We start from the raw sequence: 23,817 nt of genomic DNA, 5'->3' as shown, positions 1-23,817 counted from the left end.
ATGATAGTCAGGAGGCGAGGCCTCCTTTTATACGGTGTGATGCGCGCGCATTCAGGTAGGCCCGCCCAAGGCCGGCTACGTCTATAGAAGTCTCAGTGGGAGAATGCTCGCGGGTAAGATAGTACCCATAGAGTCCAGTAGAGGGCGGAGCCTGTGAGAGATAAACTCCAAATGTTTTAGTCTAGTTTTAGTCGACGAAAACTCAAAACGTTTTAGTCGACGAAAACTCAAAACGTTTTAGTCGACGAAAACTCAAAACGTTTTAGTCGACGAAAACTCAAAACGTTTTAGTCGAAAAAAAACGTTTTAGTCAACTTTTAGTCGATGAAAAATTACATTTTAATCAACTTTTAGTCCAAATGTTTTCTCTCTTTAAACTCATTCAGTTAGGCAAATACAGGTTTCTGACATTGGAATCAAGGTGACAGCATCAAGTGTTGAAATTCGTAAAGCAACATTTCACTCTCTTAACACTTTACTTGTGTAATATCTAGGGATGGGTATCGTTAAGGTTTTCTACGGTACTACTAGTCTTATCGATACTGCTTATCGATCCGGTACTTTAACGGTATTCTTGTATTTACTTTTTGTTATTTTTTAAAGGGAAAAACTAACAAATTGTTAACCGAATTAATTGCTTTATTTAAATGTGAAATAAATGAAATAATATAATTATGTTAAAAATATTGTACTGTACTTGAGTAAAATGTTGAGGTACTTTACTGGAGTATTTAAATGTTTTGCTACTGTGTACTTCTACTCCACTACAGTTCATAGGTAAATGGTGTACTTCTACTCCACTACATGTATTTAGTACCTTTAGGTACTTCACAGATCTGGATGAATGATGTGAAATCTAATCAAGTGTTAAATCAGACTTTAGTTCCACCTGGAGTAAATCCACAAGCTACCCTGCAGTATACAAAGTCATTCAAACTAGCTGCACCCTTTACCAGCTTTGAGAACACTTTCATGATCAATCATTAGAAAACATATCATATATATTATTCTGAAGTGGACCACCTCTGCACAACGACTACTTTTACTGTCGCTTCTTTAACTATATTTTGATGATCATACTTTTACTTGAGAACTCTTCCTACACTATGGTATTGTTTTACTTAACTACAAGATCTGAGTACTTCTCCCACCTCTGCGCACCTGATGTGATAACGTTACTCGTAATTGGGGCAACAGAGCTACGAGTTAAGGAAGTTGAAAATTCTGCATTTCTCCGACTGAATATGACGCCTTTTGGCCGGCTTTTTGGACAGACTGCTCGTGTCAACGCGCTAACTCTCTGAATGCTCCGTCCCCGGCAGATCTCTGTGTGCCGCTGCAGCATGTCTGTTAGGCACACAGAGAGACACAGGGAGATCCTTCTTCTGGAGTGCAGAGAGCAGAAAAAATGATATTGCAAGTTAGAAACGTAAGATGCATTTTGACAGACAAGACGGACACTTGAGGGAAATAACCTGCTTTTTGAATGTCCGATAGTCCACCATTAACACCTTAGTCTCGTCAACGAAAATAAAATATACATTTCGTCATAGTTTTTATTATCAATAATCTATTTTTAGCTCGTCATCGTCTCGCATTTTAAAAGGTTGTTCGCCTGCGTCTGTCTGCCAGACTTGTCAAAGCATTAATTCATGGTTTTTACTAACCGGGTATCAGTATGTTGTTACTTCGGCATCATTTTGAAACGTGTATTACAATTAAATCACGGTCAAATATGTTAATTTTGTGTTGTAGTTGTAGCCCCCTTGCCAGCGATTCTCTCTCTAGTTTAGCATACTCAGCCCGGTTGTTGGCCCGGAAACAACCTGGATTTTGGAGTGCCAGAAAACTGTGAAACAGTACCCGTTAGCCGGAACTACCCCTAGTGAAAACCCAAAAATGGGCCGGTTTGGCACGGCACGCTTAAACCGTGCGCCAGGCTCCTCCAACAATGCAACATATGATACATAAAACATAACATTACAAGACATCAAATAATGCAAAAAAAAAAGTGAAATAGACAAAAAGTTGCAAGTAAGTTGCAGGAATAGGTAAGAATATAAACCTTTACAATAAGACACAAATCTGAAATTAATAATAAATACATAGGATAGATACTACTGTACTATATTCTGATATTTTAAATTAAAAAGAATAAAAGAATGAAAAGAGAAAATATATTACGGTTATGATTTATTATGAGCAGCGCTGATCTCACGGAGCCCCCTATACACTAAAACAGAGCTAAAGAGGGGGAGTGCTGGACCTTATTCCAACAGGGTGGGTGCTGATGTAGCTGTGTTTGTGTTGCAGGTGGGATGGAGCTGGCAGAGCGCCTCCTGCAGGATCAGAAGATGTGTCAGAGTAAGCAGGCCAGTGCGGGGCTGATGGACATTAAGCTGCTGTTCAGCTACCTGCAGCTGTTCCAGGTCACGGACAAGGTGACTCACCTGATATATTTCCCAGCATTCACTTTGTTCACTGGAGTCAACAATGTGTTAAAGCTCCTTATCATACCTTCTACTTTCCTCTCTTCTCTGTTAACCTGCTACCTTTTCATTCCTCCATTCTGTGCAGGTGGTGTTTGACCTGAGTCTGGCCCGGGGTCTGGACTATTACACAGGGATCATTTACGAGGGGTTTCTGACTCAGGCGGGCATCGCTGCTGAAGCCCAGAATGGTTCTGGTGCAGAGGAGAGTGTGAGCGTGGGCAGCGTAGCGGGCGGGGGCCGGTACGACGGGCTGGTGGGGATGTTTGACCCCAAGGGCAGGAAGGTGCCATGTGTGGGGGTCAGCATCGGCATCGAGAGGATCTTCTCCATCATGGAGAAGAAGGCCGAGGTAATCCTGTGAGTGAGTGAGGGTGCGTTCACACCTGCCTTGTATAGTCCGGTTGAATCGAACCCTGGTGCGTTTAGCCGCTTGGTGCGGTTCATTTGGGTCGGTGTGAACACAATCCGAGACCTCTTAAGTGAACTAAACAACCGGACTCTGGTCCGCTAAAATACGTGGTCTCCGAGCGCTTGCTTGTGAACTCTGGAGCGGTTCATTGCTGGTGTGAACGCAGTCCGCACCAAAACATAGGAAGCGTAGTATTTACGTGTCACAAGAACGCGGATGTCTTCAAAATCTTTAGCGAAAGAATCCTTTAAGACATCCGCGGTTGTTTAGTTAAAGAGTGAAGACCAAAACCTGTCGTTGGTGAAACGCCCCTCCTTACTGCAGAACGTCTCTCATTATATGTGTTCTAATGTTTTTTAACGGACGCTGTCTGATTATATAATCATATGCGCGGGCCGCTAGTGTCTGTTGATCTCCAGATTAACAGCAGCATGAGAATAACCTGCCGATGCTCCATGGCGGAGGCTCCGGTAGAAATGGCCGGGATTTGCGTTTTTACGCCCTTAATGTCTGACCAATGGTTGAACAGCATTTCCGTGCACATGACTTGTGTTTAAAGTTTATAGTCCGTTTGAGTTTTTCCCGTGTGAACGCAAACTGAACCTTCTGAAAAATGAAACAATGTAACAAACTGTGGTCTGGTGTGCAACAGAGAGCGGACTATTAGGTGTGAATGCACCCTGAGACTCTAAGTCAGTGTTTCTCAAACTTTTTCATACCAAGGACCACTTAACCAATAAAAAAACACTCGCGGACCGCCTAACTTCACAAATATAAAAAAACGCATCGTTTTTCTAGAACAGATTACAAATCGCCTGAAAATGGTACAAACAAGTGGCAGCAAGTGTGATGAAGGTGTTTATCTGGGCTATATCATGCAATCAAAAGTGAAACTTAACCTCGCTCCATTGCGGAGATATTCTTGCGAGAGTGCGGAAAACTGAAATGTATTTATTTATTTCAAATGTGAAATGTTACCAATATACTCACGGACCACTAGGGGGCGCTCACGGACCACCAGTGGTCCGGGCCACACTTTGAGAAGCACTGCTGTGTGTGTGTGTGTGTGAGACTGTAAATGTGTGTGTGAGTCTGTAACAGTGTGTGAGAGACTGTAACTGTGTGTGTGAGAGACTGTAACAGTGTGTGTGAGAGACTGTAACAGTGTGTGTGAGAGACTGTAACAGTGTGTGTGTCTGTCAGTCAGACTGTAACAGTATGTTAATGATATGTGTTTGGCTGTCACACTATGTTGTTAATACGTGTGTTGCTGTCACACTAACTGTGTGTGTGTTTCAGGCCTCAGCACAGAGGGTCCGCACCACAGAGGTTCAAGTGATGGTGGTGTCTGCTCAGAAGAACCTGCTGGAGGAGAGACTCAAACTGCTCACTGAGCTCTGGAACGCTGGCATCAAGGTGTGTGTGTGTGTGTGTGTGTGTGTGTGTGTGTGTGTGTGTGTGTGTGTGTGTGTGTGTGTGTGTGTGTGTGTGTGTGTGTGTGTGTGTGTGTGTGTGTGTGTGTGTGTGTGTGTGTGTGTGTGTGTGTGTGTGTGTGTGTGTGTGTGTGTGTGTGTGTGTGTGTGTGTGTGTGTGTGTGTGTGTGTGTGTGTGTGTGTGTGTGTGTGTGTGTGTGTGTGTGTGTGTGTGTGTGTGTGTGTGTGTGTGTGTGTGTGTGTGTGTGTGTGTGCTAGTGTTATATTTGCAGATTCCACTTAATGTTGCTTCGTAAGTCTGGAGTCTGATTTCTGAAAAGTATTACTATCACCTTTGCACTAGACTGGACTTTTTGGTGTGGAAAGTTGACATTTGTCATGCTGTCATTTAAAAATATGATTTGTATTATTCGTCACACTGAATGCTGTGTATGTGTCCAGGCAGAGGTAATCTACAAGAAGAACCCCAAACTGCTGAGTCAGCTGCAGTACTGCGAGGACTCTGGGATCCCCCTGGTGGCCATCCTGGGAGAGCAGGAGCTGAAGGATGGGATGGTGAAGCTGCGCACCGTGGCAACCAGAGAGGAGGTACCTGAACACATCTTTATTAAAGAGGATACCAAATTATGGTTTTTTTATGTTTTTATTACCATTCAACCATTCACACACAATCATGCAGAGGCAGCCGTACAGGCTCAGTGTTGGCCATTGGGAGCAGTTTGGGGTTGAGGGCCAATATATTTGGATGTGTCTGTCTGTTTGTGTGTCAGGGCCGTAAGACTGAGATGCTGCAGGACTAACCTCACTGTCTGCTCTCTCCCCACAGGCTGATATATCCAGAGCAGATCTGATAACTGAGATCAAGAGGAGGACCTCTGAGGCCTAGACGTTAACCCCTGCCCCCCCCACGCCACCTTCAAACAGACTCCTTTGCAATGATGTCGACATGCCTTCAGTGTCAGCACTGTATAACAGGGAGCTGCTGTGAGGAACGCATCAGTTATTATTATCTACAAAGCTGCTACATTCATTTGTACAGCTCCATCTCTGCTCTGTTTAAGACGTGTACTTTCTCCCTGCACCATCTCAGCTTCTAACACTTTCATTTGTTCCATGGCTGTACTGTCAGGTGTCTGAAATAAACTCAATGCTCAGCAGCTTGTGTTCACTGACATTCTCAGTTTAAAACAATATGATGTTTCTCACTTACTGTACTTAGGTGGCATGTAGCCTGTTTTGGTTTATTACTTTATCAGACTGGGTTTACCAGCATCTACGAGGGTGCTGACAACGGGAAATCATGTTGGATGTTTTTTAATAATGAAGAGCACATTTCTTCAGATCAACATTTACTACACACAATGTAACTAACATGTGATAGAAATCAAGCAAGTTCTTCAATAGGATTTAAAATGCTATCTTATTCCACTAGAGACCTGAAAGATAGAAATCCTTTTAGAAAAAGGAACACACAATGAGTTTCTTTCCTGCTAGTAAACTGAATATCATTGGAGTTTGACATGAAAATATCACCTTGAACTGATAAAGAACAGGCATCTATCATTTTCTTGACTAATATTGATACCATTTCATTTGGTGCAGTCTATTTGACTCCTATAATAAAGCCTACTATTGTAATAAATAGCGTCAGCTTGTTGTCAAAAATAGTCAAAGCAGCCTTCTCAAGATTAAAACACTACAGCCACATTTAGGGAAATCATGCATTACATAAATAGTTCTCTTAGCCAATCAATCAAAACCTCGTCTTTACATCTTGTTCCTATGTGGATGACTATTTGTAAATTATTTTGGAACTATCAGTGAAACAAGTCTTTCAGACACATCCTAACAGCTGGATCAGGATCATTTTCAGATTCTTTAGCTATAACGGCAGATGTTGTGAATCTGGTGCAATAATCCTGTATCAAAACAATGCTATTTATATTATATATACACTTGGGGTGGCTACAAACCGAGAGGCTAATCCTGACGCAGAGTGGAGAAGAGGACACCATCTTCCTCCATTCACCTGCAGGGAAGCACTGACAGTCATCTTCTTTGACCTCTCCAGTGCTTTGAACAGATCTTTTTCTGTGGGTGCAACAAGCTTCACATCAGGGTGACTGGAGCGCTGCAGATCTGAGAGGAAGAGGCTGGGCTTCATCCAGGGAGGACGTGGAGACATGGGGGGTGTTTCTCAATGTCGAGGACGCTTCCTTGGTAGGACATGTCTTCCGAGTCAATTTTCCGCCACAGATTTTGGGAAATTGGGCCATGCACCAAGCATTGTGGGGATTTTAAGACCGGAGGATACACATGTGCAGCCTCGAAATTTCCCGCAACGAAGGACTCAGTCCTCGGTAGAATTCCAAGGAACCTGGACATTGGAACAGTCCTTCGGCGGGACTCGATGACGTAGCATCCTTGAAATGGTGGCAATTTGTGACTGCAAAAGTTCCTGTGGCGGCTGTCCGACCGCAAGAGTGTCCTGTCTAACCGTACCTGTGTCTGCAATCCAACTTCATCAGTGAGGTAAAAGGTGTCATCTGCCATTCTCAAGTTCATGATTGAAATGTTTTTTTTATTTTTTGCTGGTGATTTTGTTTTGGTGGGCAAATGTGGAGGTGTAAGGAGTGTAGTGAATCTCTTTCTGGTAGATATGAGTTACTAAAGCATTTTAGACTACAGCACCGGCATAGGCAACGCTATCCATGCCCACACACAAACTGCCCATGTACATTTAAGACATGGAATGCTTTCAATCAATCAATGTTTATTTATATAGCCCAATATCACAAATGTTACATGTGTCTCAGTTTGTACAAAATATCAGTATGACAATACGACACACGCTTTGCACATTCATTTAAATAGAGCCCATCCCAAACAAAACTCTCAGGAGCAGCTGGAGTTGTCAATATTCAGTTGTCATTTGTGCACTTCGAGCGATCTTCCTACGGACAGGGATTATTTTGTACACATTGGAACTCATTTTAAGAGTCATGAGACTGTTCCTTGTATGTTTGTGGGTTGCAGTTTTGAAACAAATATATACGCAACATTTCACTCTCACAAAAACAGGAAACACAAACCGCATACGTTGAAAGATTTCAAGCCAGATGTAGTTAGAACCACATAGTTGCACAAGAATCCTCTGATAATCCTGTGGAATACGCACATAATCAAGATGACTCTGCAGTTGAAGTACACAGTGCTTATTCAAGTAGTGATGTGGATGTAACTCAGAACTCTTCCAAAGTAATTGAGAAAAACTTTGCTGCATCGTTGCTCAAATTAGAGCATTTTGCACATGTGCCGGGTAAAAAAATGGATGAGTTTTTGGAAGAACTGCACTACTTAAGTTCAGCAACATTGCCCCTCTCCATTAACATTCTTGAAGGTGTATTTCAGAAACATAGTCCCACAACTGATAAGTCTGTGATAACAGAAGTAGCCACTGCTCTCTGCGCATCAAACCCTTTGCTCAAAGCCATAGGGAAGGGTGGTCCCCTAAGGACATCTTATCTCCGCAATCAGTATTACAAAGACAGCTTTAATGTTGTAGAACCCATAGAGTACATACTTGATGCCAAGGAAAAAAGGAGTTTTCAGTATGTGCCTGTACTCAAGTCTTTGCAGCAGCTCTTTCTGTTAGGATCTGTCTGTGTTGGTGTTTTTCTTGTCTGTGTTGGGTTTCCTGTTTTATTTTGTAAAGTGTTCACCCCCGTTTCCTGCCTGTTTGCTTTCTGTCTGTTTCCCTCCCCGATTACCCGATTGTGTTCACCTGGTACCTCTGTGTTTTCTCCTCCCTCCTCACCTGTCTCGTGTTTATGTGATTAGTCCTGGGTGTATTTAAGTTCTGGGTTTTCTGTCTCTCTTTGTCGGGTTGTCTTGTGTTATGACCAGTTCATCGGTGAGTGTTCCGTGCTGTCTTTGTGTAGCCTATATCTAGCCTTGAAATAAAGGAATTATTGTTACTCTAATCTGCATTTGGGTCCTGCTTCCTGCACACCGTAACAGCCACCGTAACATTACAACCCGACCATAATATGGGCCCAGCAGATCCTTTTGAGCAGGAGCTATTGGAGTTTTCCTTTGCTTTGGATGACTGCTCGTATCGATGGTTGGGAGCGTCCAGGGTTCAGCAGCGAGAGGCTGTTCTGGCAGAGGCACGCCGGATTACTATGGAGAAGCCAGGCTTGGTTAAATTCTTATCGGGCAGGATTTTGGATTTTCTCACGGTGTGTTATCCCTTGCCTGACAGCCCCAGGCCTCCCAACTCCCGTTTTGATACCACATGCATCGGTGTGGTCCGTCTGGCGTCAGCCCCTGCTTCTCACCCAGTGTTTGCTACAGTCCAGGAGCCATTCGCTGGTACTCGTCTGGCCTTTGGAGGTCCACGGAGCCTCCAAACGGCTCCTAAAGGAAGGAGTCGCAAGGCCAGGTTGGCAGCACGAGCCCAAAGGGCCATGGTTCCAGACCCAGTTCTGGCCCCAGCAGCCATGGTCCTTGCTCCAGAACCGGTCCCGGCAGCCATGGATTCGGCTTCAGAACCGGACCTTACAGCCAAGATTCTGGCTTCAATTCCGGCTCCAGAGCCGGGCCCATTCAGCCATGTTTCCGGCTCCTGAACCGGACCTTACAGCCATGATTCTGGCTTCAGTACCGGCCCCAGTAGCCATGGTCCCGACTCCAGTTTCGGCTCCAGGACTGGCGTACCGGCCAACGCCAGCTCCCCGAGTCTTGTCGGCGTACCGGCCGACTCCAGCACCTCGTCTCCTGCTGGCTCTCCAGCCGACGCCAGCTCCCCGTGTCCTGTCGGCGTACCGACCGACACAAGTTCCTTCTCAAGACCCTTCTCAAGTCCCCTCTCAAGTCCCCTCTCGACTTCCCTCTCAAATTCCTTTTCAAGTCCCCTCTCAAGTATCCTCTCCAGTTCCCTCTCGAGCTACTTCTCGAGTCACCTCTCAAGTCACCCTTCAAGTCTCCTCTCGAGTTCCCTCTCAGGTCCCCTCTCGATTCTCTTCTCAAGTTCCCTCTCAAGTCCCCTCTCAAGTCCCCTCTCAGGTCCCATCTCGAGTCTCTTCTCAAGTCCCCTCTCAGGTCCCATCTCGAGTCCTCTCTCGAGTCCCCTCTCAAGTTCCCTCTCAAGTCCCCTCTCAAGTCCCCTCTCAGGTCCCATCTCGAGTCTCTTCTCAAGTCCCCTCTCAGGTCCCATCTCGAGTCCTCTCTCGAGTTCCCTCTCAAGTCTCCTCTCGAGTTCCCTCTCAGGTCCCATCTCGAGTCTCTTCTCGAGTTCCCTCTCAAGTCATCTCTCGAGTCCCCTTTCGAATCCCCTCTCAAGTCTCCTCTCGAGTTCCCTCTCAAGTCATCTCTCGAGTCCCCGCTCGAGTCCCCGCTCGAGTTACCTCTCAAGTCACCTCTCGAGTCTCCTCTCGAGATTCCTCTCAAGTCACCTCTCCAGTCAACTCTCAAGTTTCCTCTCGAGTCCCATCTCAAGTCACCTCTCGAGTCACCTCTCAAGTCACCTCTCGAGTCACCTCTCGAGTCACCTCTCGAGTCACCTCTCGAGTTCCCTCTCGAGTTCCCTCTCGAGTTCCCTCTCGAGTCCCCTCTCCAGTTTCTTCTCAAGTCCCCTCTCCAGTTCCCTCCCGAGTCCCCTCACCAGTTTCCTCTCAAGTCCCCTCTCCAGTTTCCTCTCAAGTTCCTTCTCGAGTCCCCTCTCCAGTTTCCTCTCAAGTTCCTTCTCGAGTCCCCTCTCGAGTCACCTCTCAAGTCCCCTCTCGAGTCACCTCTCGAGTTCCATCTCTAGTCTCTTCTCGAGTCACCTCTCGAGTTCCATCTCTAGTCCCTCCTCTAGTCCCCTCTCCAGTCCCCTCTCGAGTTCCCTCCTCTACTCCCTCCTTTAGTCCCTCCTCTAGTCCCTCTTCGAGTCCCCTCTCGAGTCCCCTTCTCTAGTCCTTTCCCTAGTCCCTCCTCAGGTCACTTCTCTAGTCCCATCTCCAGTTCCCTCTCGAGTTCCCTCTCGAGTCCCCTCTCCAGTTCCCTCTCGAGTCCCCTCTCCAGTTCCCTCTCGAGTTCCCTCCTCTAGTCCCTCCTCTAGTCCCTCCTTTAGTCCCCTTTCTAGTCCCTCCTCTAGTCCTCTCTCTAGTCCCTCTTCGAGTCCCATCTCTAGTTCCCCTCTCGAGTTCCCTTCTCTAGTTCCTCCTCTAGTCCCTGCTCTAGTCTCTCCTCTAGTCCCTCCTCTAGTCTCTCCTCTAGTCCCCTCTCTAGTTCCCCTCTCGAGTCTCCTCTCGAGTCCCCTCTCGAGTCACGTCTCAAGTCCCTACCCAATGTCCTGGTCCGTTGGAGGTTCCGCTGGGGGTCCTGCCAACTCCATGTCCTGTCCCGTTGGAGGTCCCGTCGACTACTCCTCTGCCGGGGGTCCTACCAATCGTATGTCTGTCCCGTTGGAGGTCCCGCCATCTACTCTCCTGCCGGGGGTCCTGCCAGCTCCTTGTCCTGTCACGTTGGAGGTCCCGCCGACTACTCTCCTGCCGGGGGTCCTGCCAACCCTTTGTCCTGTCCCGTTGGAGGTCCCGCCGTCTACTCTCCTGCCGGCGGTCCTGCCAACCCATTGTCCTGTCCCGTTGGAGGGCCCGCCGTCTACTCTCCTGCCGGGGGTCCTGCCAACCCTTTGTCCTGTCTCGTTGGAGGTCCCGCCGTCTACTCTCCTGCCGGGGGTCCTGCCAACCCTTTGTCCTGTCTCGTTGGAGGTCCCGCCGTCTACTCTCCTGCCGGGGGTCCTGCCAACCCTTTGTCCTGTGCCGTTGGAGGCCCCGCCGACTACTCTCCTGCCGGGGGTCCTGCCAACCCTTTGTCCTGTCCCCTTGGAGGTCCCGCCGTCTACTCTTCTGCCGGGGGTCCTGCCAGCTCCTTGTCCTGTCTCGTTGGAGGCCCCGCCGACTACTCTCCTGCCGGGGGTCCTGCCAACCCTTTGTCCTGTGCTGTTGGAGGCCCCGCCGACTACTCTCCTGCCGGGGGTCCTGCCAACCCTTTGTCCTGTGCTGTTGGAGGTCCCGCCGACTACTCTCCTGCCGGGGGTCCTGCCAACCCTTTGTCCTGTCTCGTTGGAGGTCCCGCCGTCTACTCTCCTGCCGGGGGTCCTGCCAATCCTATGTACTGTGCCGTTGGAGGCCCCGCCGACTGCTCTCCTGCCGGGGATCCTGCAAATCCCGTGTCCTGGTCCTCTTCCGTGGGGGATCCTGCCGAGGCCTGTCCCACCAGCTCCGACACCGGGTCCTGCCCGGTCTCCGGCACTGTCCCGTCAGCGCCTTCCTGCCCGGCCTCCGGAGCTCTCTGGTCTTCGCCCTCGAGCCTGGCCCCCTGAGAGCCACGGTCTTCACCCTCGAGCCCGGCCCCCTGAGAGCCACGGTCTTCGCCCTCAAGCCCGCCCGCCTGAGAGCCGCGGTCTTCACCCTCGAGCCCGGCCCCCTGAGTGCCGCGGTCCTCGCCCTCGGGCCCGGTCCCCTGACTTTTCCTGCCGTTGCCTTCGCCCCTCCATGGTCCCCACCTTGGACTCTGTCTTGCCCCCGGGCCGTCCGCCCGAGTCCCCCTTTTTGGACTCTGCCTTGCCCCCGGGCCGTCCGCCCGAGACCCCTTCCTGGTCCTCTGCCTTACCCCCGGGCCGTCCGCCCGACTTCCCCTTTTTGGACTCTGCCTTGCCCCCGGGCCGTCCGCCCGAGACCCCTTCCTGGTCCTCTGCCGTGCCCCTGGGCGGTCAGTTCAGTCCCGTCCTCCTGACCCCCTCCACCCACCCTGGTGGCTTAGTGATGCGTAACGTTGATAGTTAATTTGTTATTTAGTTTCATTTTTTATCTCACTTAAAAAGCCGAATGAGCCGACGAACATGCTAAAGCTAACGTTGTTAACTAGCTAGTCTGTGTAACTGCCAGTTAGGGAGATGGTTCAAATATAGGATATCAGGATTGAAAACTAAATGACGGTAGCATTATCCTGGGAAAGTTAAACGGAAAGTGTGCTACCCCAGGCGCTTATATGTCAGTAATATCAGCCCCTTTTACAAAGGAATGTTGCGCCGTTATTCGGCTGCGTCACGTAAATTAGCTGCCAAGCTAGCTGCCATGCGGAGCTGACTGCCACTGTGGTTTTCGCAGTTTAGACACGCGGCTGCTACATGCAACACACACCACACACACACACACACACACACACACACACACACACACACACACACACACGGCAGAGAGCAATTTGTCTAAACATCTTGCAAAAGTACACCACACTCAGACAGAAATGCACCGTCTTTTAAATTGAAGAACTCTGTTGAATTGGTTTGGATATGACTAAGTAATTCGTCAACTTCTGTCTGATAAGGGCACTGATAAGGTTCGGTGTAAAAAAAAGCAGATGTAATGATGAGTCTTAATTTACAGCAATGTTGCGAGTTCTCTGTGTAACTTAACTTTCATGTATGTTGATTGGTCTCTCAATTTTTCACAGCAATTTGTGACTGCAAAAGTTCCTGTGGCGGCTGTCCGACCGCAAGAGTGTCCTGTCTAACCGTACCTGTGTCTGCAATCCAACTTCATCAGTGAGGTAAAAGGTGTCATCTGCCATTCTCAAGTTCATGATTGAAATGTTTTTTTTATTTTTTGCTGGTGATTTTGTTTTGGTGGGCAAATGTGGAGGTGTAAGGAGTGTAGTGAATCTCTTTCTGGTAGATATGAGTTACTAAAGCATTTTAGACTACAGCACCGGCATAGGCAACGCTATCCATGCCCACACACAAACTGCCCATGTACATTTAAGACATGGAATGCTTTCAATCAATCAATGTTTATTTATATAGCCCAATATCACAAATGTTACATTTGTCTCAGTTTGTACAAAATATCAGTATGACAATACGACACACGCTTTGCACATTCATTTAAATAGAGCCCATCCCAAACAAAACTCTCAGGAGCAGCTGGAGTTGTCAATATTCAGTTGTCATTTGTGCACTTCGAGCGATCTTCCTACGGAGAGGGATTATTTTGTACACATTGGAACTCATTTTAAGAGTCATGAGACTGTTCCTTGTATGTTTGTGGGTTGCAGTTTTGAAACAAATATATACGCAACATTTCACTCTCACAAAAACAGGAAACACAAACCGCATACGTTGAAAGATTTCAAGCCAGATGTAGTTAGAACCACATAGTTGCACAAGAATCCTCTGATAATCCTGTGGAATACGCACATAATCAAGATGACTCTGCAGTTGAAGTACACAGTGCTTATTCAAGTAGTGATGTGGATGTAACTCAGAACTCTTCCAAAGTAATTGAGAAAAACTTTGCTGCATCGTTGCTCAAATTAGAGCATTTTGCACATGTGCCGGGTAAAAAAATGGATGAGTTTTTGGAAGAACTGCACTACTTAAGTTCAGCAACATTGCCCCTCTCCATTAACATTCTTGAAGGTGTATTTCAGAAACATAGTCCCACAACTGATAAGTCTGTGATAACAGAAGTAGCCACTGCTCTCTGCGCATCAAACCCTTTGCTCAAAGCCATAGGGAAGGGTGGTCCCCTAAGGACATCTTATCTCCGCAATCAGTATTACAAAGACAGCTTTAATGTTGTAGAACCCATAGAGTACATACTTGATGCCAAGGAAAAAAGGAGTTTTCAGTATGTGCCTGTACTCAAGTCTTTGCAGCAGCTCTTTCTGTTAGGATCTGTCTGTGTTGGTGTTTTTCTTGTCTTTTTCTATCTTTGGGTTTCCTGTTTTATTTTGTAAAGTGTTCACCCCCGTTTCCTGCCTGTTTGCTTTCTGTCTGTTTCCCTCCCCGATTACCCGATTGTGTTCACCTGGTACCTCTGTGTTTTCTCCTCCCTCCTCACCTGTCTCGTGTTTATGTGATTAGTCCTGGGTGTATTTAAGTTCTGGGTTTTCTGTCTCTCTTTGTCGGGTTGTCTTGTGTTATGACCAGTTCATCGGTGAGTGTTCCGTGCTGTCTTTGTGTAGCCTATATCTAGCCTTGAAATAAAGGAATTATTGTTACTCTAATCTGCATTTGGGTCCTGCTTCCTGCACACCGTAACAGCCACCGTAACATTACAACCCGACCATAATATGGGCCCAGCAGATCCTTTTGAGCAGGAGCTATTGGAGTTTTCCTTTGCTTTGGATGACTGCTCGTATCGATGGTTGGGAGCGTCCAGGGTTCAGCAGCGAGAGGCTGTTCTGGCAGAGGCACGCCGGATTACTATGGAGAAGCCAGGCTTGGTTAAATTCTTATCGGGCAGGATTTTGGATTTTCTCACGGTGTGTTATCCCTTGCCTGACAGCCCCAGGCCTCCCAACTCCCGTTTTGATACCACACGCATCGGTGTGGTCCGTCTGGCGTCAGCCCCTGCTTCTCACCCAGTGTTTGCTACAGTCCAGGAGCGATTCGCTGGTACTCGTCTGGCCTTTGGAGGTCCACGGAGCCTCCAAACGGCTCCTAAAGGAAGGAGTCGCAAGGCCAGGTTGGCAGCACGAGCCCAAAGGGCCATGGTTCCAGACCCAGTTCTGGCCCCAGCAGCCATGGTCCTTGCTCCAGAACCGGTCCCGGCAGCCATGGATTCGGCTTCAGAACCGGACCTTACAGCCAAGATTCTGGCTTCAATTCCGGCTCCAGAGCCGGCCCATTCAGCCATGTTTCCGGCTCCTGAACCGGACCTTACAGCCATGATTCTGGCTTCAGTACCGGCCCCAGTAGCCATGGTCCCGACTCCTGTTTCGGCTCCAGGACTGGCGTACCGGCCAACGCCAGCTCCCCGAGGCCTGTCGGCGTACCGGCCGACTCCAGCACCTCGTCTCCTGCTGGCTCCCCAGCCGACGCCAGCTCCCCGAGTCTTGTCGGCGTACCGGCCGACTCCAGCACCTCGTCTCCTGCTGGCTCTCCAGCCGACGCCAGCTCCCCGTGTCCTGTCGGCGTACCGACCAACACAAGTTCCTTCTCAAGACCCTTCTCAAGTCCCCTCTCAAGTCCCCTCTCGACTTCCCTCTCAAATTCCTTTTCAAGTCCCCTCTCAAGTATCCTCTCCAGTTCCCTCTCGAGTTGCCTCTCGAGCTACCTCTCGAGTCACCTCTCAAGTCACCCTTCAAGTCTCCTCTCGAGTTCCCTCTCAGGTCCCCTCTCGATTCTCTTCTCAAGTTCCCTCTCAAGTCCCCTCTCAAGTCCCCTCTCAGGTCCCATCTCGAGTCTCTTCTCAAGTCCCCTCTCAGGTCCCATCTCGAGTCCTCTCTCGAGTCCCCTCTCAAGTTCCCTCTCGAGTTCCCTCTCAAGTCTCTTCTCGAGTCTCTTCTCGAGATTCCTCTCAAGTCACCTCTCGAGTCTCCTCTCGAGATTCCTCTCAAGTCACCTCTCCAGTCAACTCTCAAGTTTCCTCTCGAGTCCCATCTCAAGTCACCTCTCGAGTCACCTCTCGAGTTCCCTCTCGAGTCCCCTCTCCAGTTTCTTCTCAAGTCCCCTCTCCAGTTCCCTCCCAAGTCCCCTCACCAGTTTCCTCTCAAGTTCCTTCTCAAGTCCCCTCTCCAGTTTCCTCTCAAGTTCCTTCTCGAGTCCCCTCTCAAGTCCCCTCTCGAGTTCCATCTCTAGTCTCTTCTCGAGTCACCTCTCCAGTTCCATCTCTAGTCCCTTCTCTAGTCCCTCCTCTAGTCCCCTCTCCAGTCCCCTCTCGAGTTCCCTCCTCTAGTCCCTCCTCTAGTCCCTCCTTTAGTCCCTCCTCTAGTCCCTCTTCGAGTCCCCTCTCGAGTTCCCTTCTCTAGTCCTTTCCCTAGTCCCTCCTCAGGTCACTTCTCTAGTCCCATCTCGAGTTCCCTCTCGAGTCCCCTCTCCAGTTCCCTCTCGAGTCCCCTCTCCAGTTCCCTCTCGAGTCCCCTCTCCAGTTCCCTCTCGAGTTCCCTCCTCTAGTCCCTCCTCTAGTCCCTCCTTTAGTCCCCTCTCTAGTCCCTCCTCTAGTCCTCTCTCTAGTCCCTCTTCGAGTCCCCTCTCTAGTTCCCCTCGCGAGTTCCCTCTCGAGTTCCCTTCTCTAGTCCCTCCTCTAGTCTCTCCTCTAGTCCCTCCTCTAGTCCCCTCTCTAGTTCCCCTCTCGAGTCTCCTCTCGAGTCACGTCTCAAGTCCCTACCCAATGTCCTGGTCCGTTGGAGGTTCCGCTGGGGGTCCTGCCAACTCCATGTCCTGTCCCGTTGGAGGTCCCGTCGACTACTCCTCTGCCGGGGGTCCTACCAATCGTATGTCTGTCCCGTTGGAGGTCCCGCCGTCTACTCTCCTGCCGGGGGTCCTGCCAGCTCCTTGTCCTGTCACGTTGGAGGTCCCGCCGACTACTCTCCTGCCGGGGGTCCTGCCAACCCTTTGTCCTGTCCCGTTGGAGGTCCCGCCGTCTACTCTCTTGCCGGGGGTCCTGCCAACCCATTGTCCTGTCCCGTTGGAGGGCCCGCCGTCTACTCTCCTGCCGGGGGTCCTGCCAACCCTTTGTCCTGTCTCGTTGGAGGTCCCGCCGTCTACTCTCCTGCCGGGGGTCCTGCCAACCCTTTGTCCTGTCTCGTTGGAGGTCCCGCCGTCTACTCTCCTGCCGGGGGTCCTGCCAACCCTTTGTCCTGTGCCGTTGGAGGCCCCGCCGACTACTCTCCTGCCGGGGGTCCTGCCAACCCTTTGTCCTGTCCCCTTGGAGGTCCCGCCGTCTACTCTTCTGCCTGGGGTCCTGCCAGCTCCTTGTCCTGTCTCGTTGGAGGCCCCGCCGACTACTCTCCTGCCGGGGGTCCTGCCAACCCTTTGTCCTGTGCCGTTGGAGGCCCCGCCGACTACTCTCCTGCCGGGGGTCCTGCCAACCCTTTGTCCTGTGCTGTTGGAGGCCCCGCCGACTACTCTCCTGCCGGGGGTCCTGCCAACCCTTTGTCCTGTGCTGTTGGAGGTCCCGCCGACTACTCTCCTGCCGGAGGTCCTGCCAACCCTTTGTCCTGTCTCGTTGGAGGTCCCGCCGTCTACTCTCCTGCCGGGGGTCCTGCCAATCCTATGTACTGTGCCGTTGGAGGCCCCGCCGACTGCTCTCCTGCCGGGGATCCTGCAAATCCCGTGTCCTGGTCCTCTTCCGTGGGGGATCCTGCCGAGGCCTGTCCCACCAGCTCCGACACCGGGTCCTGCCCGGTCTCCGGCACTGTCCCATCAGCGCCTTCCTGCCCGGCCTCCGGAGCTCTCTGGTCTTCGCCCTCGAGCCTGGCCCCCTGAGAGCCACGGTCTTCACCCTCGAGCCCGGCCCCCTGAGAGCCACGGTCTTCGCCCTCAAGCCGGCCCGCCTGAGAGCTGCGGTCCTCGCCCTCGGGCCCGGTCCCCTGACTTTTCCTGCCGTTGCCTTCGCCCTCGAGCCCGGCCCCCTGACTCTTCCTGCCGCTGCCTTCGCCCCTCCATGGTCCCCACCTTGGACTCTGTCTTGCCCCCGGGCCGTCCGCCCGAGTCCCCCTTTTTGGACTCTGCCTTGCCCCCGGGCCGTCCGCCCGAGACCCCTTCCTGGTCCTGTGCCTTACCCCCGGGCCGTCCGCCCGACTTCCCCTTTTTGGACTCTGCCTTGCCCCCGGGCCGTCCGCCCGAGACCCCTTCCTGGTCCTCTGCCGTGCCCCTGGGCGGTCAGTTCAGTCCCGTCCTCCTGACCCCCTCCACCCACCCTGGTGGCTTAGTGATGCGTAACGTTGATAGTTAATTTGTTATTTAGTTTCATTTTTTATCTCACTTAAAAAGCCGAATGAGCCGACGAACATGCTAAAGCTAACGTTGTTAACTAGCTAGTCTGTGTAACTGCCAGTTAGGGAGATGGTTCAAATATAGGATATCAGGATTGAAAACTAAATGACGGTAGCATTATCCTGGGAAAGTTAAACGGAAAGTGTGCTACCCCAGGCGCTTATATGTCAGTAATATCAGCCCCTTTTACAAAGGAATGTTGCGCCGTTATTCGGCTGCGTCACTTAAATTAGCTGCCAAGCTAGCTGCCATGCGGAGCTGACTGCCACTGTGGTTTTCGCAGTTTACACACGCGGCTGCTACATGCAACACACACAACACACACACACACACACACACACACACACACACGGCAGAGAGCAATTTGTCTAAACATCTTGCAAAAGTACACCACACTCAGACAGAAATGCACCGTCTTTTAAATTGAAGAACTCTGTTGAATTGGTTTGGATATGACTAAGTCATTCGTCAACTTCTGTCTGATAAGGGCACTGATAAGGTTCGGTGTAAAAAAAAGCAGATGTAATGATGAGTCTTAATTTACAGCAATATTGCGAGTTCTCTGTGTAACTTAACTTTCATGTATGTTGATTGGTCTCTCAATTTTTCACAGCAATTTGTGACTGCAAAAGTTCCTGTGGCGGCTGTCCGACCGCAAGAGTGTCCTGTCTAACCGTACCTGTGTCTGCAATCCAACTTCATCAGTGAGGTAAAAGGTGTCATCTGCCATTCTCAAGTTCATGATTGAAATGTTTTTTTTATTTTTTTCTGGTGATTTTGTTTTGGTGGGCAAATGTGGAGGTGTAAGGAGTGTAGTGAATCTCTTTCTGGTAGATATGAGTTACTAAAGCATTTTAGACTACAGCACCGGCATAGGCAACGCTATCCATGCCCACACACAAACTGCCCATGTACATTTAAGACATGGAATGCTTTCAATCAATCAATGTTTATTTATATAGCCCAATATCACAAATGTTACATTTGTCTCAGTTTGTACAAAATATCAGTATGACAATACGACACACGCTTTGCACATTCATTTAAATAGAGCCCATCCCAAACAAAACTCTCAGGAGCAGCTGGAGTTGTCAATATTCAGTTGTCATTTGTGCACTTCGAGCGATCTTCCTACGGAGAGGGATTATTTTGTACACATTGGAACTCATTTTAAGAGTCATGAGACTGTTCCTTGTATGTTTGTGGGTTGCAGTTTTGAAACAAATATATACGCAACATTTCACTCTCACAAAAACAGGAAACACAAACCGCATACGTTGAAAGATTTCAAGCCAGATGTAGTTAGAACCACATAGTTGCACAAGAATCCTCTGATAATCCTGTGGAATACGCACATAATCAAGATGACTCTGCAGTTGAAGTACACAGTGCTTGTTCAAGTAGTGATGTGGATGTAACTCAGAACTCTTCCAAAGTAATTGAAAAAAACTTTGCTGCATCGTTGCTCAAATTAGAGCATTTTGCACATGTGCCGGGTAAAAAAATTGATGAGTTTTTGGAAGAACTGCACTACTTAAGTTCAGCAACATTGCCCCTCTCCATTAACATTCTTGAAGGTGTATTTCAGAAACATAGTCCCACAACTGATAAGTCTGTGATAACAGAAGTAGCCACTGCTCTCTGCGCATCAAACCCTTTGCTCAAAGCCATAGGGAAGGGTGGTCCCCTAAGGACATCTTATCTCCGCAATCAGTATTACAAAGACAGCTTTAATGTTGTAGAACCCATAGAGTACATACTTTATGCCAAGGAAAAAAGGAGTTTTCAGTATGTGCCTGTACTCAAGTCTTTGCAGTAGCTCTTTCTGTTAGGATCTGTCTGTGTTGGTGTTTTTCTTGTCTTTTTCTATCTTTGGGTTTCCTGTTTTATTTTGTAAAGTGTTCACCCCCGTTTCCTGCCTGTTTGCTTTCTGTCTGTTTCCCTCCCCGATTACCCGATTGTGTTCACCTGGTACCTCTGTGTTTTCTCCTCCCTCCTCACCTGTCTCGTGTTTATGTGATTAGTCCTGGGTGTATTTAAGTTCTGGGTTTTCTGTCTCTCTTTGTCGGGTTGTCTTGTGTTATGACCAGTTCATCGGTGAGTGTTCCGTGCTGTCTTTGTGTAGCCTATATCTAGCCTTGAAATAAAGGAATTATTGTTACTCTAATCTGCATTTGGGTCCTGCTTCCTGCACACCGTAACAGCCACCGTAACACTTTCAGAGGAAAGATGTTGTAGACAAGGTGGTTGAAAACCACAGAGTGCAGCAGAGTAATAGGGGGACTGGTGAACAACAGACTTACAAATCTTCCCAGGATGGTTCACACTTCAAGGAAAACGGTTTTCTATCAGGGGATGACTTAAGAATTTTGTTGACTATATACATAGATGACTTTGAGATTTGCAATCCTCTGGGTACTTCTCGCAAGAAGCATAAGCTTTGTGGAATCTACTGTACTTTGAGTAATTTGCCTACTTCAAAAGTATAAATATAGTATAAGAATATGGCAATACGCCTTTATTGATAGCATACATTTAGGAAGAAACAAATGTTTTTTTGAAAAAAAATAAAAAAACGAATATCCGAATAATGAAATTGAAACCCGAATAGTTGGCCAACGAACGAATATTCGAATAGTCGAATATTCGGGTACAGCCCTAGTGGATATATCTGCCGATTTTGCACAGCAACAAGTACAGACATTCAAACAAAAGAGGTAAAGTCAGGTGCATTCAGTCTAAGGACAAAAGAACTCCATGACTCTCATGTGAAATCAGCGCAGGAGAATGGGGCAAGCTGTTTTGGGGTGAAAAGACATTGTTCCATCACTCAATCTCTTGACCACTTCTGTATTCACACGGGTTATCCTCCAGATATTATGCATGATATTTTTGAGGGGTTAGTGCCAGTAGATTTTGCACGTTGTTTGGCATTGCTAATATCTAAGAAATATTTCAATCTTGAAACCCTCAACAAATCTATCCTGCAGTTCCCTTATAAGTGGGCAGACAAAACAAACAGGCCACATGTGATCCCACACACATTTTCTAAAAGAAAAACAATAGGTGGGAATGCCCATGAAAATTGGGCTCTGTTGAGACTACTCCCATTCATAATTGGGCATCTGGTGCCTGAGGGTGAAATTGCATGGCAAATACTGTTGGACTTAAAAGACATTGCAGAGCTTGTGGTTGCTCCAAGACAAACAGATGAGGACATCAGCCAGCCGACATGCTGGCGGATGTCCTCCGCCTGCTCCGATGCCGCCTTCATGGAATCCACCATGGCCAGGAACTGGGGCCCGAACAGCCTGTCCGAGCTGATCGGAGCGTCCAGTAACACCTTCCTGGCTGGCTCTGTGACCGCTGCCTGCTGTAACCAGAGGTGGCGCTGGATCTGTGTCATCCAGGCTGTGATCCTCGCCTGGGACACCGCCACGGCTGCGCACAGCGTGAGCGCCGTGCTGGCCGCCTTAGCGATCTCCTCCGCCTCCTCTGGAGCCACGGTGGTGGACCGTTCGACCAATGTCACCACCGAGTTGGTCAGCAATGCAATATTATTCGCCGCTACCGACGCCTGGAACGCACACTGGTGCGCCCGGTCAGCCTGGCGGGCGACATACTGGTCCTTGGGGTCGGCCAACATAGGGCGCCGTCCGGCGACCAAGTTGGCCTGTCTAACCCCGAAAAACGCCGTTAAGCTCGGTTCCAGAGCGGGGGTGGTTGGAAAAAGGTGGCCACCGGAGCCCTTAAGCTCCTCGGGTTCGCTGCTGCACCTTCCTGGTAACGCCTAATGGCGGGGAAGCGCGGCCAGATCGGGGAAGAGGGGGGAAGGGGAGAGCCGCATGGTGAGCCATGGAGGGAGGCGGGGTAGGAATTGTCTGACTCCTGCCCCCCACTCGCCTCCAGAAACAGGCTGTCTCTGTTCTGGATGGGCTCCTACCCCCCCCAGACGTCTTCCTCACCCGCAGCAGCTAGAGCGTCCGCCCTTCGCTTCCTGTCGGATGAAGGGAGACGCACACAGTGAGGACATGCGACCTGCTGGCTGAGAGCCGCGTCCGCGTGCTCTGGCCCCAGACAGGCTGCGCATATCGGGTGCAAATCATAGCTCATAATGTACCCCGTATTGCACGAAGGACACATACGGACACACTCTTTGTTGCTCATGATCTTGCTTTTCTCGTGCTTCAGTAAACTGCTGGTTGCTGAAGAAAAGAGTGAGCAGATTGCCGGGCACCCTTCCTATTTATACCGGAAGGAGGCCCGAGGGTGGGGCCCACCTGGCGGGTGGGCGTGGACTACAAGTGTTTCAGTGCTGTGCGGGGGCGCAGAGGGATAACCCAATAGCGATAGCCTTAGAGGGCGAAGCCATATACGAAATAGAAGCCAAACTACTCTTTGCTATGCCCCGCCCCCCCCCCCCCCCCCAAGCAACATCAGGGCCAAAAGTCTGAAAGCGAAAAAAAAAGATCTGAAAGTGAAAAACGATCTGAAGGTGAAAAGCAATGTGAAACCTGAAAAAACAAGATTTGAAACTTAAAAAATAATTGTTTTGAATCTGAAAACGAAAAATCTGCAACTGAAAAAAATAAGGATTAAAATATCAAAATATGTATAAAAGTGAAATCTGAAAATAAATATTTTATTCAAAAAAATTGCTGAACTGAATCAAAAATAATATTCAACCTGAACAATTATTTCAAATACTTATTTTTATTTTGAATACATCATTGTATTTTTCAAAGTTCAGGATAACAACTTGAACTTTCAAATAAATTGTATTTTTTTGAATGATCAAAACTTATGACCCTGAAATAGCTCTATATATATGGCGCTGATCTTAGCTATCTCTTAGTGGAGGAAAACAGTTATGACATCACTTACGCGACTCTGGGATTTGTAGTCTTTCTAGTTGCGTATTTTTCACAATTTGGCACAATTCAAAGTTTTCTCTCTCCATTGATTTCAATGCATAATTTTTCCGAAATAAGGTCCCATGGACCGGAAGTAGATGGGCGTGACTTCGCCACTCTAGCTGTGATATTTCTTAAGGGTATAGATGAGAGTAACAAATGCGTCACTTCCGGGCAAAAATAACGTCTCCGCCCACTTTTGGGGGAAAACAACGCTGTCAGTTGAACGGCGGTCAATACAAATTCTGAAGTTTTTGCCAATCCGATCAGAAATGGAAGAAAACCGGAGATTTTTGGATCATCAAAGAGCCCGATTCCAATGGCCAGACAGGCAAACAATTGCATTAAGCCATTAGAAATCGACGATCGGGCTCGATATATGGTTAAATATAGCAGTAGGCTATCGATTTTCATAGATGAGAGTAACATCACTTTACGGCCCCGCCCACTTTTGGGAGAAACAACGCTGTCATTTGAATGGCGATCGAGCCTGAAGCCACAGAGCTCTTCTGTTACTGTCCTTTCTTCTTAGAGGAAGTACAGAAACACTGAACTCTGGATTATTTTTAATGTTTGAGGTGCAATAAACGACACAGCAGCTTTTTGGCATGATACAACTATTATGTTCCGCCTCGCTCATGAGAGTAACAGCTGGAGAAATTACAGCCTCGCCTACTGAATTTAATTTAACCATATATCAAGACCGATTGTCAAATGTAATTATTTGCCTGTCTGGCCATCGTAATCGAGCTCTTTGAAGATCCAAAAATCGACGGTTTTCAAATTTTTTTGATCGGAT

General features: G+C 48.6%; 1 protein-coding gene across 1 annotated transcript; it reads left to right on the top strand.

Moving 5' to 3' along the window:
* Positions 1-2,313: 2,313 nt before the first annotated feature.
* Positions 2,314-5,525, top strand: LOC117550637 (histidine--tRNA ligase, cytoplasmic-like; the record flags this gene model as incomplete). The annotated part of the gene is given in 5 exon segments (XM_034223073.1): positions 2,314-2,441; positions 2,578-2,841; positions 4,201-4,317; positions 4,776-4,922; positions 5,161-5,525. Coding segments are annotated over 5 exon segments (716 nt in total), but the record flags the coding sequence as incomplete, so codon positions are not given.
* Positions 5,526-23,817: the final 18,292 nt, after the last annotated feature.

This window comes from Gymnodraco acuticeps, unplaced genomic scaffold (assembly GCF_902827175.1).
Source record: "Gymnodraco acuticeps unplaced genomic scaffold, fGymAcu1.1, whole genome shotgun sequence".
Lineage (NCBI taxonomy): Eukaryota > Metazoa > Chordata > Actinopteri > Perciformes > Bathydraconidae > Gymnodraco > Gymnodraco acuticeps.
The sequence above is the reverse complement of the archived record's forward strand: the minus strand, read 5'-3'. Positions and strand labels throughout refer to the sequence as shown.